Source organism: Myxine glutinosa, chromosome 6, assembly GCF_964187855.1.
Source record: "Myxine glutinosa chromosome 6, kmMyxGlut1.1, whole genome shotgun sequence".
Taxonomy (NCBI): Eukaryota; Metazoa; Chordata; class Myxini; order Myxiniformes; family Myxinidae; genus Myxine; species Myxine glutinosa.
In genome coordinates this window covers 182,696,283-182,716,729 of record NC_136266.1, presented here as the reverse complement: position 1 = coordinate 182,716,729, position 20,447 = coordinate 182,696,283, and the positions used below count along the sequence as shown (strand labels likewise).

General features: G+C 42.4%; 1 protein-coding gene across 6 annotated transcripts in view; it reads left to right on the top strand.

Annotated features, from left to right (window-relative positions):
- Positions 1-20,447, top strand: part of LOC137429011 (partitioning defective 3 homolog) — a 455,854-nt gene that overhangs the window by 115,954 nt on the left and 319,453 nt on the right. For all 6 annotated transcript variants that reach the window (XM_068118986.2, XM_068118984.2, XM_068118985.2 and 3 more), the window contains exon 2: positions 4,993-5,094. In XM_068118986.2, coding sequence (XP_067975087.2) covers positions 4,993-5,094 — 102 coding nt within the window. The remainder of the gene's footprint in view (positions 1-4,992; positions 5,095-20,447) is intronic.

The following is a 20,447-nucleotide window of genomic DNA, read 5'->3' as shown; positions in this document are numbered from 1 at the left end:
TAACCTCCATCCACCTTTGTTTGCGGAGGTAAAATTACAAGTCTGAGCACATCTATCGATTTGATGAAGGTGAAATATGTTTGGTGATGGAAGAGGTCAGCACGGACAGGCCACCACCGCAAGCATAAAGTGGGAGCAAATCCGGAATGCTGTGGACTGTGTATTGGATGCCCTCTTCTTCTTCTTCTTCTTCTTCTTCTTCTTCTTCTTCTTCTTCTTCTTCACCAATTGTCTTTCTCTGCAGTTTTTAACAGCCAAAAAACACACACACAAGTAAAACTAGAGAGTTTATAGAACACCTTACCCCATGCAGGTTTGAGAAAAAGGGCATGCGAAGTGTCTTTTCAGCTCTTGCTTTGCTGTTACTGGGCACGGCTGCAAAACTGGACGGTTTTGGAAGTGACGAGGCGATTTGTGTTCTCCAGTGCTCGGGTATAATTCCATTGAAATAAAAAAAAAATAGGAATGCTGTAGGGGAAAAAAAATTCCTCTGAAGTTTACCACCGTTGATGCAGTGTCTTTTACACCCACCACCTTAGTTAACACGTTAAATGAGTTATTTGTGCCTGCTGTTTGCGTCCTTTATGACGTCCCCAAAAACAGTTTCAATTTTGGTTTACAGCCAGACAGACGACATTTAAAATAAATCCCTCTTCCTCTTTTTGCACATGCAGGAAAATCTTTGGGCAGGAAAGGGGTGTGTGTGTGTGTGTGTGTGTGTGTGTGTGTGTGTGTTTTTGTGTGTCCGCATCTATATATTTTCGCTTTAAAAATATTTTTCTCTGTAACCGGTTGTCCGATCAATGCGAAACTTTAATCACAGGTGGGACTCCCCATGAAGAATCATATTGATAACTGATGTCATCGTTTACATGAAATGACAGCCATATTGAATTCAAGGAAAAAATTTGAACGTCATTTTATCCAAAACTGCTTGACGGTAAAAAAAAAAAATGAAACTTGACACATGTCATCAACTCCCCATTGGGTATATAGGGTTGTGCTGTCCTCCCAACGTATAAATGTACATAATTAGACAGCCAGCCAAACTCCATCCATGAACGACATCGGAATCAGGGAATAGCCTCGAAGCTCCAAGTGTTTTAATGAAGCCACACAAGCATGTAGTCAATGAACAAGTAGTAAAAGGCAATAATTTTGAAGGTGTAACACTGTAACAATGAGGATTGTGAGGGATTGACTCAGATAAAAGTAATGGAGGCTCAGAGATTTTACTTCCTCTTAGGTCACACCCTGTTACATCCCTTCCTGCTACATTAGCGCAAATGGCCAGCTGGCGGCACCAACATACAAATGTGCACAAAATATGTGTACAATGGGCAGAATATGCCAGCAGAGGGCTCCACTCAAAAAATGTAGAAAACACGTGCATAATGGGTGGAACAAGGGTGATAACGATGTCATCGGTCACGTGGTCTGGTGGCCATATTGGAGTGAAAAAAAAAGTACAAAATCCTTCTTTGACAGAACTGCTTAAGAGATCAATGCGAAACTTTGTACATATGATCAACTCGCCATGGGGAATGTAGTTTGAATTGTTTTTCATATTCAACCTCATTGATGCAATTTAACCTTAATGTGCACAAAAGTGGTTGTTAAATATCCTAATAATCAATAAAGATATGTATAATGGCAATGTATGCGTGCCTTTCGCGTTATGTAGTGTGTTCTCCTACGACTACTTTAACGGCCCCATTTCTTCTGACCTTCTTGTGGCGTTGGCCAGGGAACGGTTTTGCCCCAAGTCTTTCATGAGCCAGCTGGTTGATCATTACTTGCATACGACTGGAGATGGCAGGAATTTGTCATTTATTGAGGGTATCGGCGACAATTCGCTTAGTAATTTGGTCTTTGTCGAAGACACCATGGGATCTTTAACACCCAGAAACTAACGCTGGCAGATTGGACACCCAGTCTGAACCCCATCCGAAGCGCACCTCTTGCTCGCAAGGCACTAATTTGACTGTTTATGTTCGGATGAGGCATCAAACCCAGAAAAAACAGGTCACAGGTAAGTGCGGTAACTCGATACCATCGTGTCAGACTGTAAGGTGACACAGATTATAACTGTGCCTATTTGCTGTACTCAAGGTAAATTATAATTGGTACAAAATTGTAATTGTGACAAAGCAGCCAACTTGTAGCTTCTTTGGGAAAATAGCCTGGTCTACTAAAAATACAACATCCAAAAAAGGAGCAGCATTTAACAAAGGAGCACGAGCATTTAATATGATCTCAGATGCAATCGGGATGAGCTTGGCCCCCAGTTTGTGTAAGGGGGGCACCTTCCATGTTTTTGTTTAAAAGTTCAATTTATGACTAACTTGCCTCCTGTTTGAAAAGATAATTGGACAAGAAGAAAGTTGGATAGCGTTTATATGAGAAGGTTAAGTTAATGAGGTATGGATAAAGCACAGAGACTATCGTGGGCGAAGTTACTTGAAATCCATGGGAAGAATATGTGATATCATTGCCCAAAGGAGGTGAAAGGCCAAGACACAAGTTTGTGCACATTTTAAACAGTTACTGGGGGCAGCAGGACATTTTGAGTAGCGTGCTCACCATTGAGCTGTATAATTTTGTTGACTATCATATGGAGGCCCTAGTTAAATTCCCTGCCTAGAGTGTAAGGAAGAGTTGTAAATAAAGGGAGTGAAAGCACAATTGATGGAATTTGGTACGTAGAAGGTAGCTAAATGTATGGATGTATTGCAGTCTATACTTATATGTGTATCATTAGGATGGAAATATAATGTAGGTAAAGGTATGCAATCATCTCCTTTCTCATTGTATATGTGTATGTGTATATATATGATTAAAAACGACTCTTTATATACATCTTAACGTCTTGAATGGCAGAACAGATGTTTGAAAATAAATTGGTGAGAAGTGCTACAAATGTGATGGAAATATGTGGAATGTAGATAGATGATCGTGGTTCATACACTTATCGATAATACTTTGCATAAAACGTGATTGTAAGTACATTAACCATTGAAAAAAAAACCTTCGTTATTATGAGCAACATAAAAAGACTCATTGTGAACATTTCCACTGTCGAATTCGCACATGTTCCCCGGTTCATAAGTAACAGTTTTATTTGTAATGAAAACTGATCTGAATATTGATGTACATGGCTTCTCTTCCTAAAGACATTGCAGGTTACCTGATCATCTACGAGCAAATTCGAATGGAATAGCTGTGTTGAATTCCGGTGCCGAAGAACTGTGTACTCCGAAATGCTGCACTACCCGTGCACCTTGAAAGTCAATTTGTGACTACAATCAAAATTCCCATTTGACACATTTGAATAAGGCCTTAATGAGCATACAAGTCCACTGCTTCATTCTTGTGGACCTATAGGTGCGAGCAGCTTGGCAGACTCACCTGCGTTTAATGCGAAAGCAGATCAGAGTGTTTGAATCCGAGTCATCATGTGGATTACCTGTCCCCTGTTTGGTCAATTTCCTCACTCACAGACAAAAAAATGTCGTCCGCATCAGAGAATTTGAACGACGTGGATGCGAAATGCAACATCCCAGAGAAAGCTGCAAAATTAGCTGAACTAGGTCAAGGTCAAGGAATTAGGTCAAGGAATGAGGTCAAGGAAAAGCAAATAAACTTAAATTCTTTAAAATAAATCAATTTTATTTCAACCTGGTTGGGTAATCGGTGGTGTCGGCTCTGAGTCTGGGAGGTCAGTGGTTCAAAGTTCAAATCTTGACCGAGTCATTCCAATGATTTTAAAATGGCATGTGCTGCTTCCTTACTTGCAAGGATAGAGCACGGACAAACCACCATAGGTTGGTAATAATAGCGCAGCCTTTGATGGGCCTTATGGCCTTATCCTGCATCGAAGTTCCTTGTAAGGGAACATCATTACTAACATGCCATTTTTGTCAAAACGCATTCACTATAACAATGTAGAAAAATATGCCATAAAAGTTTTTATACCTCCGCAGATTAAGTCACCGAACACATTCTGTTTTTGGGTTGTCCGTGCGTCCGTGCGTCCGTGCGTCCGCCCGTGCGTCCGTGATAGGTTTTCATTACCGCGATAACTTAAGAACGGCTGAAGGGATTTAAACCAAACTTAGGTCAAGTATGTACTATGATGTGAAGGTGAACTGATTTGATTTAGGGGTCAAGAGGTCAAAGATCAGAGGTCATGTTATGTAAAAATCCTTTTACCACAATAACTTGTAAACCAGCAATGGGATTTTGACCCAAGTTGGTCCAAGTATGTATTATGATGCAAGGTCCAAGTATGCATGAAATTATTTGATATTGGGGGTCAAATAACTGTGCCTATTTGGTCAAAGGTCAAATGAAATAACTGGTCAAAGGTCAAAGGTTAGAGGCCATTCCAGGTAACACTGTGATACTTGAGAACAGCTGGAGGGATTTAAATCAAACTTGGTACAACAATGTATAACGATGTAGTAATGTGGGGGCGGAGGCATATCGGTCGACGTCGTGACGTCAGAATGTCATTCTACATTTTAAGGCAATAAATGTTTGATGTCGGCCTCGTTATAAATCACGAAGCACGTGTTAGACCAAGCTTAGAAAGACCTTCTATGTTCACTATGGGAGGAAAATGTCTCTAACAATGCGAAACTTATTTAAGATCGATCGTTGAGTGTGTTTTGATTCGTCGACAAGACGAACAAGGAGGATAAGATGTAAATATTTCCACTTTTTAACGGTTGTCTAATTGAACAACTTGCATTCGCAAATCTTTTTAAATGACATGAGAGTTTCTTGAGATTCAAGACCTTAAAGGGATTCGAGCGCAATATAGTTGAAACCACTGGAAATGCCAATGGCAGAACCCAATTTTAGCCTTATAAAACAACCGTATTGATAGTCATGGTGTCGATTGCTCCATCTCCATTATATTGCGTCTTCGAATAACTTGGCTATATTGTCATTACTGCGACTCTCTTCTGACATGTTCTCTCCTTGCAGGACCCGGCGTACTGGGTACACGTGAAGCGCCTCGAGCACAGCGATGGTGGAATTCTTGATGGTGACGATCTGGTTGGCACTGTGGCCGATGACAAGGATAAGGTAAGGTGTCCAGCCAGGTATTATGTCTCAAGGTTGTATTTCAAATTGTCCTAATTCCTCAATCGTGGACATTGTCATAGCCTCTCCAGGACTGGCAATACATTCAAGTGTTTGAGAAGCACAGTCTTGGAAAGGTCTCGTGGTGTTCTTCGTATTCTTGAGATGCGAGTCATTGGTGCAATACCATAATGCATTGCTCAAGTCCTATCAAGTTTAATATTGTTACTGTGCCGATTTCGGGGTTTCCCACGATCAGGGGAACTTCTCGGACTCCTCGTGGAACTGAGGCCACGGATAACTCTATGGTCCGGCAGGTTGCTAGTCGACCACGGACGCTGATTGATAACTCCAAACTTGGCAGGGCCCTCGCCACGAAACGCATTGCCTTTCCAGTGTGTTGGCGATGCCAGTTGTGGCACATACCCTCGGCATACTCGTCTACTTAATCAGGTACGGTCGAGCGCAACCATCAAATACGCACCGGCGATATTACAGATCCAATCTCGGTGGGTCAGAACTTCCCGGCTATTTGGACTGTTACACACTTAATTGAGTCACTAGAAAAGGAGACAAAATGGGCAGGCTGGAAACAAACATTTACCAAGAAAGCAAATATTTAGAGGCACCAATCATCAAAGAAACACCATTATACAACATGCATTTTAAAGGCCATTTTCCCTGCTAGAGCGGGGGTTAGCCTTGCGGTCCCCATGACAATCTTCTCCATTTTGCCCGATTTTCTGCATCTCTCCTTGTTAACCCCCTTGCCCGCATTTCTTCTTCCACCATCTTTAGCCAAGTCTTTCTCGGTCTTCCCCGTCCTCTACTTCCTTCTGCATTCATTTCCATCACTCTTCTCAACCAGTCACTTTCATCCTTCCTCAACACATGACCAAACCATCTCAACCTGTTCCTCTTCACAGCATCAATCACAGGCTCTATTCCCATCATCTTTCGCAATTCATCATTTGTCTTCCCCTCTCTCAACGATACTCCGCACATCCGTCGAACAATTCGCATTTCCACCGCTTCCAACCTTCGTTGCTGTTCTACGTTCATTACCCATGTCTCGCTCCCATAAATCATAACACTTCTCACACATGCAGCATACACCTTTCCCTTCAGCTTCAACGACACTCCCCTCATCATCAGCACGCCACTCAATTCCCGAAACTTCTTCCATGCACATCTCACTCTAGCAACCGTTGCCGAGTCTGATCCACCTTCTCCAATTAGCATGTCTCCGAGGTAGCAAAATGTTTTCACACCTTCCAGCTTCACGCCGTCTCCAAAATCCAACTCAACATTTCCTCCATCTGCAGCTCCCTCGGTGCACACCTTACATTTGAATGTAGCTGCCACACTGGTTAATGACCCTCTCAGACCACTACATTTTAGATGAACCCACTCAGTGCACATTGTACATTGAATGGAGTTCACTCTGACACCCTTCCTACACACAGCACAGGGCCACTTCCCAGTTCTTTCCACCTCACCACATGCTTTACCACTTGCCATCACCTTCGTCTTTCCGATATTCACCTTCAGACCTTTTGTCTCCATACATTCCTTCCACTTGTTCATCTTTTCCTTCAGTCCATCCATACTTTCCGCAATCAACACCAGATCATCTGCATACAACAACTCCCACGGTAAACCCTCCTTTACATTCTGAGCCAGCACCTCCATCACAGCTACAAATAGTAGTGGACTTAGTACCGACCCCTGATGCATTCCCACCTTCACCTCAAACTCACCACTGTTCCTGTCCTTCGTCCTTACAGCTGTGCGCTCTCTTTTGTACATTGCCATCACTACCCTGATCAACCATTCCTCCGCTCCTAACTTCCTCAATGCCCATGTCAATACTTTGCGTGGAACCCTATCGAATGCTTTCTCCAGATCAACAAACCCAAGAAACAACTTCTTCCTCTTCTCCATGTACTTCTCCTGCAACTGCCTCACAATGAAAAGCGCGTCTGTCGTTCCTCTTCCTGGCATAAATCCAAACTGCATTTCGTCGATCTTCACCTTCTTCCTTATCCTCCTCTCCAACACCCTTTCCAATACCTTCATTCCATGCTCCAATAACTTTATCGCTCGGTACGAGCCACACTCCAGAGGGTCACCTTTCCCCTTGGAAAGAGGGACGAGGGTACTCAGTTCCCAAACCACTGGAATGCGGCCTTCTTTCACCACCAGATTACAGATCTCTGTCATTCTCTTCACACCCCAACTTCCTGCTGCCTTCAACATATCTCCCACAACTCCCGTCGGCCCTCCCGCTTTTCTACTCTTCATTGCTTTTATCGCTTCCTCAACTTCCTTCTCAGTTATCTTCTCTGCCGGTCCTAAAACTGGGTTACTCTCTATGTTGCCATCCCATTCATTCTCTGCATTCAACAGCATTTCCATATATCTTTTCCATCTTCCTTTAATTCCATCTGGGTCGAACGATTTGTCCCACTTCATCCTTCAAGCAACTCACCCCCATCACATCACACCTCTCTTTCGCTATCTGCTTTGCAATCCTGAATACTGCTCTCTGACCCTCTTCCGAATCCAAGCATTCTCCGAACATTTTCCTACATGCCTCTTACGCCTTTGCTACCTCTTGCTTTGCAGCCTTCCTGGCTGCCTTATAACTTTCATGCTCTGCTGTTTCTTCTCCCGTACCCTTCGCCTTCTGCCACTCCTTGAACTTCTTCCTCTTCTCGTCAAGCCTCTTTCCAACTTCATCATCCCACCACCATGTTTCCGAGTGCCTCGGTGGTCCTTTTGTCCATCCACATACCTCACCAACGGCTCCCAACAGACAAGCTTTCATTGACATCCAACCACTTTCAAGCTCAACCACATCATCCTCTAACCTACTCAGCCTCTCTTTTAATGCCTCCCTTACTGTCACCTCTTTCAACCTCCACACCTTCATTCTCGATTGGTACTTCACCCGCCGAGCTCTCCTCGCACCTTTCACCCTTATGTCGCAGACAATCAAGTGGTGCTGTGAAACAGCCTCCTCCCCCGGGATCACCTTTGTGTCCCGGAGGTGCCCCCTATCTCGCCTATGCACCATCAGGTAGTCAACGGTTGTCGTCGACCCTCCTGACGTGTATGTAACAAGCTTATTATCCTCTTTCTGGAACTGAGTATTACAAATCAACAAATCAGCTCCATCAGCAAACTCCAAAATCCTTTCACCTTCTCCATTTCTCACACTATATCCGTAACCCCCATGAACTCCCTCAAAACCATCCATACTCCTTCCCACATGTCCATTTAGGTCTCCTCCTACCACAACAACTTCCTCATCTTTCACGTTTTCCATCAGCTTCTCTATCGCACACCAGAACTTGTCCTTCTCTTCATCGCTTCGACCAACCTGCGGAGCATATCCCGAGATGACGTTCACCAAGAGCTTTTCAATCATCATTTTCACCATCATCAACCTAAAGAGGAAAGAAACACCATTATACAAGCACAGTAATCCTATGTAAATGTAAAGGCAGTTTTAACGATCTAATAATCAAAGGAACAACACAGTCAAAAAGTCTTATCCTCTTATCGCTTATTTCCTTATATGATTTTGCTTATCCACAATACACAAGACATGGGCCCAGCAGATCCTACCGAGGAACTTTGAGAAGATGCTAGAGGTATAAATCGGGGTGTGTTGGCAGCCCTTGGAGTCGTTAGGAGCACTGCTGGCAGGCGTGTGCCAATCCTGGTACAGGTAAAGTAAGAGGAGGAGGGGGTGGGGGGGGGGGGTGCACTGTCAGTAATAGAGGTGTAATGTCGAATGCGGATTTATAGAAAAATAGATTTGGAATCAGCTGAATTACTAGCCTGCAACAGCTGGATGGTGGTGAACAGCCGTTTTAAAGACCTGGAGGGAGGAGTGGGATTGAAGAGTGAGGGAGTTTGTTCCAGAGGCGGGAGAAAAGGGGAATGAAGGCGTGAAGGTGAGCAGAGAGTCTTGATTTTGGCAGTTTCACCAGAAGAGGGTTGCTGGCAGATCTTGTGTGTCCTGAAGGAATATTTGGGGGACAGAGCACAGAGAGAGGAGGGGGAGGGGGGGGGCAAGGCCGGAGAGGAGTCGGTAGAAGACAGAAAGACCACCAACCTGCCTGCGGTGAGTGAGTGAAAGGCCCTCAGAATCAGCTTCATCGCGGGAGATTCCAATGATTCTGAAATCTTTGGTTTCAACAGCATGAAGCCGAGCTAGGTGTGAGGCAGGAGCACCAGCCCAGAGGGGAGAGCAGTATTACATCAAGCTGCGGATGAAAGCGTTTTTTTACCCCCGTGAGTGATTGAGTAATATGTTTTTTGAAGATTGTATGTTGAGGTTGTAGTGATGTGTTGTCAACAACACAAATATAATTATTTTCGTGTTTACATATGCACCTGCTATTAAAAAGATTGCTTTACTCAGGTTTATGATAACACCTCAGTGTTCAGACCTCGAGCGAATATGTCGATTTTGGATTTTCTTTTTTCCCATGAGCGATCAAGTAAATATGTGTTGTGAAGATCATATGTTGTGGTCATATAATGTATGCAAGCTAATATCTGAAACTGTGTTTTCCCTTGGTATGTTTCTTCCATCTATCTATAATTCCAGTAATCTCTGTGTGTATGTGTGTGTGTATGTGTGTATGTGTGTATGTGTGTATGTGTGTGTGTCTGTGACCGCTGTTTCTCGACAACCACGGGTCCGATATACTTGAAACTTGCCAGGTATATTGCTGGGGACCCGAGGATGTGCCTTTTCAAGGTTTCATATTAATCGGAGAAGTAGTTACCGAGCTATGTCCAAAAAACGATTCAACCAATCAGAGAGCAGCGAGCTATCACGTGTGCCGAACGTGGCGAACAGACTCTGCCTCGGACGGCACATTTGAGAGCGTATTCATTTATTTCACGTTGGCAAACTATGTTGGCGCTATGTTGGCGTTAAACTATGTTTTAAAACTAATTAAAACTAATTTGCGATTCATCGTAACTGCGATATGCGACCTTCCGGACAGTCAAATGAGGACGTCACTTCCGGACTTACGGATAGTCATAGTGACGACGTACTGATGCTGAACGTGGCGAGCAGACGCTGTAAGGTACGATCGATTGTAGTACACGTTTATAATAACTCTGCCGATACAGGCCCGATTAACTGCAGCGCCATCCGAGCTGCGGCGTCGGGACGATACATTCATTGTACGGTCACATCACGCACTTATGGGCACGCCCATGCATGCATGGGCGAAGACATTTTTTTTTTTTTTTTGTCAAGGAACGGGCACCCACGTACGGGCACGTCCTAGTACCTCTAATCCTCACTATCTCGGTATGATCCATCTGTTGGTTTTTAGCTCACCTGGAGCGAAGTCCAGGGGAGCTTATGCGATGGCGCGGCGTCCGTCCGTCAGTTCGTCAGTCCATCCGTAAACACTTGAAACTTCTTCTGCGAAGCTGCTGATGGGATTGTGACCAAATTTGGCACAAATGATATTTGTTGTGTTGTGACTACAGTTTGTTCACGGCATTACAAACATTGGGGTATAAGGGGGTTTACCGGGGTCAAAGTGGGTCCAGGTTTTGATCCCCCAAAATAGGAATTTGCTTTTTCCTCTGAAATTACACAAACTATTTCGATGAAACTTTACCACAACCTTCACATCCCGTGATGCACCAAAATTTGTTCACGGCATTAATAAAAACTGCCCCTTTGGGTCAAAGTGGGTCCAGGTTTTGATCCCCCAAAATAGGTATTTGCTTTTTTCTCAGAACCTACACACACAGTTTTGATGAAACTTCACCACAACCTTCATCATCCGGGATATACCAATGTTTGTTCAAGGCTTTGAAAAATATGGGGTCTGAGGAGGTATATAGGGTGGGAGGGAGAGGGGGTGGAGTAGCCCCCCAAAATAGGTATTTTTTTTGTTCGTTTGTTTAAAGTCTTATGATTATGGTAGTATCATTCTACATGCTGCCCTGTCTTCTAGCAACCATTGAAATTGGTTTAAAATACCCTCAGTCAGTGCAGTATACTGTTTATTCTACCAGGTGAGCACCAGGTGTATTGCCCCTGTGTTTTAACTTTCATCTGCCGCGTCACAAAGATCGGCATGGTGAGATGCTTGCTGAAGCACTTGTAATGGCTTCACTCGTGCTGAGAGAGAGGGAGAGCTCGAGCTCTGGAATAGACTATTTAGGGAGCATTGCACCTCCAGAGTTAACTTTCAAGGGAATACTTCTGTAAATAAATATATTAACCTACCTTCCTTGCATTATACATACTGCCATATGACGCCAAAAAAGACCCCCTGATGGGCAGAAACAAATCAGATGTAAAAAGAATGGCAGTCTACAGGTCACTTGAGACTACAAAGCAGGCGCAAGCTCGTGTTGAGTATCAATGTGCAAGAAAAGAGACAAGGCAGCACGTTCGGCACCTTTAGAAGATGAAGCATTTCAATACAAGTGCAAGTGCATTTTGCAACGCCCAATATTGGTAATGCATTCAAAACCATGAGGCACACACTCACCAATTTGTCATGCAGGAAGTATTTCAATGTATATTTAATTGAATTTCTCCAGGAAACGCCAGGTACTTCAGCTAGTATGTGTGTATATATATGTATTATATATATACACACATATGTGTATATGTGTGTATATATATATATATATATATGTATATATATATATATATATATATACACACACAGTATGTGTGTATATATATATATGTATACTAGCAGTTGCCAGGTGGGTGGGGGGCGGGGTGGAGGAAGCAGGAGAGGAGAATAGATGGAGGGGTGAGAGGTGGGAGGGGATAGGGAGGGGAAAGATATACTACATATACATATTTTGGGGGGTGGGAGGGGGAGGTGTGGGGGTGGCTTTGACAGGCCCCTCCGTTTTGGGGGAAAGAGGGAAGGGAAGGAGGAAAAATTTTCCCATGCAAACAGTGCTTCATAACCTCAGTGGTACACAGGTAAAAAAAGGAAATTGTAATACCCTCTGCCACCATCACCAGGTGCGCTACACAGTACACATTTACATAGAGAATTTACGCCCCTCTCCTGGTCCCCCACACCCCCGAATGAGGCCGCGGCCACATAGCCTATGTTACCCCCAGACAAAGTTGTATTTGTATTTGTACCCTGAGTAAAGTATATAAGCGTTTATAGCTGGAGTACCCTGCGTTGCTCAAGCGAAAAAGAAACACTAACATATTTGACATGAGGGCAAATATAATGGAAAAGCAATTGCATCCCAATCAGAATCCATCACAAATGTCAAATCATCATTTTACCTTTTCGTTGAATATATACTGGTGAATGTGTCATTCATCACGTTTCTGAGTTAAGCCGCTGTCACACCTTGACGTTTTAGCCAGCGTATGCCGACATATGAAAAATTTGGCTACGTTAAGGTGGGTTTTCACGGGACACGCGAACGGTTCGCGAAGGATGCGAATGTCGAAAAAATGGCAAAGTCCAACATTCGTATTAGGCTCCAAAAGTTCGACCAAACATGCGCGGGGGTTCGGAAGCGTCGTCAATTGTTCGCCGGGAATTTCAAACTTTTTTGAAATTCCCGCCGAACAAAAAACGACTCCTGCGAACAATTGACGACGCTTCCGAACCCCCGCCCGTGCATGTTTGGCGAACTTTTGGAGCCTAAAATACGAATGTTGGACTTTGCCATTTTTTCGACATTCGCATCCTTCGAGTTCGCGAACCGTTCGCGTGTCCCGTGAAAACCCGCCTTTTAGAGCACGCTGAAGCACGCTGGCATACGTCGTAGTACGCCGAGCTCGTCGACAAATTTTGTGCATGCACAAAATTTGTCGACGTATGCCAGCGTATGACTCACACCAGCACTCAATTTTGATACGTCGGCATACGCTGGCTAAATCGTCAAGGTGTGACAGGGGCTTTAAGTCTGATGACTTTCAGGAAGAAGAAGAAGAAGAAGCTGTACCACCAACTTCAACCGCTTCTGGAATTGTTTTATTATTTGTGTTCAAATGACTGGTGATTGTTTTGTATTTATTTATGTGAATGTGTACTTGTATATAACTGTAATGAATCAAAAAGGTTTAGACACTATCGAGCGTTTTTTTATATATACCAAAAAAAGACCTTTTTGGGGCCCAAAACACTCCCAGGCACTCACCGATGAACCTCTGAAAGTTCGACGAAGATCTGTTCAGCCATCTCTGAGAAAAATGGTGACAAACACACACACACACACACACACACACACACACACACACACACACACACACACACACACACACACACACACACACACACACACACCATCGGCTCTCGTATATAGTAGATGTATATACTTGATTATATTCATCTACTATATAGGATGATTGACACTTTTTCTTGTATTTATTTTCCGCCTGTGTTTCGCATAAATATTTTACTATAACCAAGTGTGGTTCAGTTGCCTCAAATTGATGGAATCTTTGCTCTCACGTGTCTGACCGAGCGAGCCTGTGCTGCCATCCTGTGGCCAAAACCATTAGGGAAAGATCCCCTATATAAGTGAACAGACTCGCGCAGCTGATCCAGGTATTTACTGCACACACTAGTACGTACCGATCGCATGTGCCGGGATTGGCCATAGATTATTTGAAATTAGGGAGAAATGCTGGCTGAGGTTAAGTTTAAAATGGAGGAGCTTGTAGGTGTATGTTAAACAGTATAAGCACATCGGTGTACTTTTTTATTCATTGAAGGATATTCGGAGATAACATATGGGATCTGGAGCATCTACTCTCAAATGACTGTACGGATTTTATTTTTCTTATTTCGCACATGTTTGCAATAACATCTGCGGACGAGACGAGTTAAATGATATTGGGATCTGAGCCAAAAGTCGTGGGACACATTATTTTATATCCCAATTTTGACAATGATTTAAATTTTGTAAGGGAGAGAATAGTACAGGATTGAAAATAATTATTTCAGGATCCATTATTTATTTATATCCAGATTATCATCTCATTACCAACATGCAACTTTGAATTATTTAAATGCATTTAATCATCTCCATTGCCAAGGCACAACTTTGAATTATTTATATACGCCTTGCATTCCAAATTGCTGCCCTGACCCACAGGGGGCACTGCGTCAGCGGCACAACCACACTCCCAGCAATGACGCAAACCAGCAGCTACAAAATGTATGAATGAATGACCATCTCTACTACCGACATACCACCTATAATTATTTAATTCATACACTTCACCATCTCCACAACCAGCACACAACTTTGAATTATTTATTTATATACACTTTATCATCACCGTAACCTACATACCACCTTTAATTATTTTATTTTATTTTATTAACGCTATTATCTCCACTACATACATATTTATCAATTTCGTTATTTAAATGTAAAATATACATGACCCATTTTTAATGTGTGATTGGGGGCAATGAGGACTTTGATGAGGACAGAGTATTGGTGAAAGTCTTTTTAGTTGATGCTTGTTTTTTTTAGTGTGGATGGGGAGGTTTAAATCATCCAATTTAAAATCATCCATCTTCCAAACCCTTCATCCATCCATCCATCCATCCATCTCTCCTCTGTCTTCTAATCATAGTTATTTTTGTACACTGCTCCTTTCCTATGCCATCTCCAGGCATTGCAAATCGTCATTCCTGGGCACCGAAGGGGGCTCGGCAGTGACGCACGCTGAAAGAGAGTACTCAGTTTTCACTCTGGTTGTTTGTTGTACACCGCTCCTTTCCTATGCCATCTCCAGGCATTGCAAATCGTCATTCCTGGGCACCGAAGGGGGCTCGGCAGTGACGCACGCTGAAAGAGAGTACTCAGTTTTCACTCTGGTTGTTTGTTGTACACCGCTCCTTTCCTATGCCATCTCCAGGCATTGCAAATCGTCATTGCCGGGCACCGAAGGGGGCTCGGCAGTGACGCACGCTGAAAGAGAGTACTCAGTTTTCACTCTGGTTGTTTGTTGTACACCGCTCCTTTCCTATGCCATCTCCAGGCATTGCAAATCGTCATTCCTGGGCACCAAAGGGGGCTCGGCAGTGACGCACGCTGAAAGAGAGTACTCAGTTTTCACTCTGGTTGTTTTCTTGTTTTCTTGTTTGTTTGTCCGGGCGATATCTCAGCCATCCTTTGAGCTAGGAAGCTGAAATTTTGGCACAATAGTGAGAAAGTGCTTTGTCAAAAAGGGTATTTTTTTTTTTGATTAATCAATAAATTGAGGAGTTATTTAATTATTAGCGATTAATTAAGTACTTATTTAATTAATCAAATTTCCTTTCTCTTCTGACCATTAACTCAGGCACCTTTTGAGTTAGGAAGCTGATATTTGGACATGCCAATGACCAGGTGATTTGGCTACAAAGGATATTTTTGATTTATTAATTAATCAATTCATCGATTAATTATTTAATTATTAGATTAATGACAAAACATTTTTTTGTTTTTTAAGTTACAGATTCTGATGAAATAGTGGTAGTTTATGTGTTCTCTGACCAAATTGATTAATAATTTAATTTTTTTATGATTATTATTTATTTATTTTCATTATTAATCATTTATTTATTTTCTTTCTCATTTGGCCAATATCTCAGGCACCTTTTGAGCTGGGAAGCTAATATTTGGACATGAGTGACCAAGTGCTGTGGCTATCAAGGATATTTTTGATTTATTGATTAATCATTTCATCTATTAATTATTTATTGATTAATCGATTAACTATTTATTGAGTAATCAATTAATTATTTAATTTTTTATAAATGACTTATTTAATTAAGTTTCTAAAAGATACATCTTCGGATGAAGCACTAGTGGTTTAGTTATGCGATTAGCCAATTGATTATGAAAATATTTTGTGATAATCTTTTATTGATTTTAATTATACAATTAATCAATCAATTAGTGGACACCTCTCCCTCCCAATGCAGCCTCAATGAGCTGCACTGCGGTATTGCCGGGCGCCTGAGGCGCCCCGGCAATGCCGCGCTGCAGCATATTTAATTATTTGGCATGGGGCGGTGTACTTTGAATGCATGTGTACTTGTTGTACACCGCTCCTTTCCTATGCCATCTCCAGGCATTGCAAATCGTCATTGCCGGGCACCAAAGGCGCCCCGGCAATGCTGCGCTGCAGCATATTTAATTATTTGGCATGGGGCGGTGTACTTTGAATGTATTTGTACTTGTCTCATTTTCTTCTTCTTTATGCATCTCCCCCCTCCTCCTCACACCCAAAATTACCCCTCAATCTCTTCCTGCATATGTAATATGTAGATAGCCATTTTGCCTGGTGCAATTTTTTTTTAATATACAGAGCCAAGGCTTGTTGAAGAGTTAGAACATGGAAGAGATCAGAAAGCAACAGAACAAAAGGAACAGCAGAAAGAGAAGGGGAAATGCCAATAGCTGGGCTGAGGGAGAACATAGATGGAGACGGACAACAAAGGATGTGCGGTTAAGGTTGAGGCGCAGGGGAGAACGTGTGGACGGGGTGTGTTGTACACCGCTCCTTTCCTATGCCATCTCCAGGCATTGCAAATCGTCATTGCTGGGCACCGAAGGGGGCTCGGCAGTGACGCACGCTGAAAGAGAGTACTCAGTTTTCACTCTGGTTGTTTGTTTTCTTGCTTTCTTTCTTTCTTGTTTGTTTGTTTGTTTGTTTGTCCGGGCGATATCTCAGCCATCCTTTGAGCTAGGAAGCTGAAATTTCGGCACAATCGTGAGCAAGTCCTTTGTCAAAAACGCTATTTTTTGTTTTTTGATTAATCAATTAATTGATGAGTTATTTAATTATTAGCGATTAATTAAGTACTTATTTAATTAATTAAATTTCATTTCTCTTCTGACCATTAACTCAGGCACCTTTTGAGTTAGGAAGCTGATATTTGGACATGCCAATGACCAGGTGATTTGGCTGCAAAGGCTATTTTTGATTTATTAATTAATCAATTAATCAATTAATCGATTAATTATTTAATTATTTGATTAATGACAAAAAATTTTTTTTTTTTTAAGTTACAGATTCTGATGAAATGGTGGTGGTTTATGTGTTCTCTGACCGAATTGATTAATAATTTAATTTTTTTATGATTATTATTTATTTATTTTCATTATTAATCATTTATTTATCTTCTTTCTCATTTGGCCAATATCTCAGGCACCTTTTGAGCTCAGAAGCTAATATTTGGACATGAGTGACCAGGTGATGTGGCTATCAAGGATATTTTTGATTTATTGATTAATCAATTAATCAATGTATCGATTAATTATTTAATTATTCGATTAATTACTAAAAAAATTTTTTTTTGCCCCAGTTACAGATTCTGATGAAATGGTGTAGGTTTATGTGTTCTGTGACCGAATTGATTGATAATTTAATTTTTTAATGATTATTATTTATTTATTTTCATTATTAATCATTTATTTATTTTCTTTCTCATTTGGCCAATATCTCAGGCACCTTTTGAGCTGGGAAGCTAATATTTGGACATGACAGTGACCAAGTGATGTGGCTATCAAGGATATTTTTGATTGATTAATCATTTCATCGATTCATTATTTATTGATTAATCGATGAATTACTTATTGATTAATCAATTAATTATTTAATTTTTTATTAATGACTTATTTGATTAAATTTCTAAAAGATACATCTTCGGATGAAGGATAAGTGGTTTTGTTATGGTATTAGCCAATTGATTAAGAAAATATTTTGTGATAATCTTTTATTGATTTTAATTGTACAATTAATCAATCGATTAGATGTACATCTCTCCCTCCCAATGCAGCCTCTATGAGCTGCACTGCGGTATTGCCGGGCGCCGGAGGCGCCCCGGCAATGCAGCGCTGTAGGATATTTAATTATTTGGCATGGGGGCGGTGTACTTTGAATGTATGTGTACTTGTTTTTTATTTTGTTTGTTTTTTGTATACAAGATCGACGCTCGTGTAAGAGCTAACATTGATCACAAAAGACAAACTGACACATAAAACATATGATAAAGGGAGGGAGAGAGAGGGAAGCACATAAGTCCAACATTTGAGGGCAGGGACATCGGGAGATCTGTGGGAGGGCTTGGGGGGAGAAGGCAAGGGAAGGGGGGGGGGGGGGGATGGGAGAGGTATAAAACACATGGACACTGCTAGGACTTCCAGGACAGAAGTTGGTATTTCAAAAAAGTGGATCTGCGGTGAATTAACGGGGGTAGAAAAGATCAAGGTTTTGGATGGGGGAAGATAAGAGATGGTGGTGAACAGCTGCTTTAAAGACCTGGAGGGAGGAGTGGGATTGAAAGGAGTGTGGGAGTTTGTTCCAGAGGCGGGAGAAAAGAGGAATGAAAGAGTGAAGGTGAATAGAGAAAATAGTGACAATGAAAGAGAAAATAAAGTGACAATGGAGGAGAATTAGACTTGGTGTGAGGTTGGTTTTATTGCATCAGTGGTACAGGAGGGCCCATGTTACATTTTTCTTGTTAATACAGAAATTATGGCATCGGGGGGATTTTATGCAGAACTAAGTTGAGAAACAAGTCTTCGTAGAGTGGCCGAGGGCAGACAGTGTCTGTGCTTTGTGGCCAAATGGTGGCGCCACATGTTCGTTGCATGTGACGACGGAGCCAAGTGCAGGATGCTGGAAAAGTATGCCAACTATTCCCTGTTTTGTCTGTGGAACTACATTTGAGGTTCTTCCTTGTTCCGCTGTGCACCAGCTGTTAGCCAGCAGGGCCCTGTCACTCTTGGCCTTCATGCTAGTTTAGCTTCACTCTAATCTTCAAACAAGTGTTCTCAGATGGGACGGGATTAAAGCGAATTCATGGTGAGCTCAAGCCAAAAAGATCTTCATGCAAAGGTGCTGGCACCACCAAAAGGCAAAGGCAAAAGGCAAAAAAATTGGCAAAGGGTGGTGGTGTACGCCTTTTCCGTGCCCCACCTTGCCAAAGTGGTCCAGTTGGTGACCTTTGTTCTTGCTGTTTTGATGCCGAGCAGCAAGCCGTGACTGTCCTCTTTGCAGATCCAGACAAAACTCGCCCGGGAGGTCGTGAGGCTGCGCGTCCAGCGCCTGTCACGGTTGACTAGCGTTGTGGACGCGGTAATTGGAAGTGACTCCTGGGCCATTTCTGCTGCATCGGCACAGGGTTTGCAGAGTTGCTTTTCTTGTGCAATGGGAGGCCTGTCTTTGTCTGACAGAACATGTGACATCTGTGATCTTAAAGTAATAAATAAACGATTTGAGAGAATTTGGGGGGCATGCGCAGGCAGAAAAAGGAGCGCAATAAGACGTGGCGATGTGAAAAAGGTAAATAAGCCGACGGTAGTGTAATTTAGCCAAATTCCTCAAAGGTGGCGAGCAGTAATAATACTTGTAGTAATTCGTTCTTTGAGGATTTCATCCAAACAAATTGCCTTTGTAGTTTATCGTTTCAGTATGCCTCCAGCTGCACGTAGAGCTACCCGAGCCGCTTTGAGAGACTGCAGCCTGACGCCATTCGGGTATCCCGGGGCCTAATCCTCGGCCCGTTTCATTGCCCGAATTGTTCCCCTTGATTAGAAGGGAAAGCTCCTGCTTCATTCTGTGGCTCTGAGAGACCAGGTTGGAAAATATGCGAAGATCGTATGAATAAAGGGTTTGTTTGGGATTAGGCTGCCCATATTTTTCATCGTTTTGAGTCGCGCACGGAGTTGTCGGAGAACAATGAGGTGTTTTTTCTTGTATTTTTTGAAAAGTACATTTTTTGCAGCTGCCTCTCGTCTGCCAGACGCCGATGCCAAGACAAGACGTGCGGTGACATAACTGGTTATTTTTCCCTCGGGTTTTCTCTTCTTGCGATGCAAACTTTTGAGGACTCTTTCATCGTAAAAACCTCAGACCTTTTCGGGAATTGTTGGGAGAAGGGGAAACTTGCCCTGCAGTGCAAACATTATGAGGCCACATGTCTGCAGTTTCTAAGGAAGGTTTCTCTCTCTCTTGTCGTGCTGGGGGAAAGACTTGAAACGGCAGCGATGTCAACAAAGCTTCGCTGCACTCTGAAGATGCCTTTAGGATTCCAGAGGAATGTCATATGAGCTTGAACGCTCAGAAGCCATTCCCGCTCACCCTCCTTCTCTTCACGCTCTCCAATTGGAGTCCATTTTCACATTTTGTACCCCCTGGCTGTGAATGTTCTTGGTGTTCCGCAGGTTCTGATTATAGTTACGGTATGAATAATTTTTTGAGGAACTGATGCCATGTTTGCTTTGAATTATTGAAGGTTATAATGTATGGATGACTTATTCAGACCAAGGAGGTGCACATTTTAACGCCAAAGCAATGT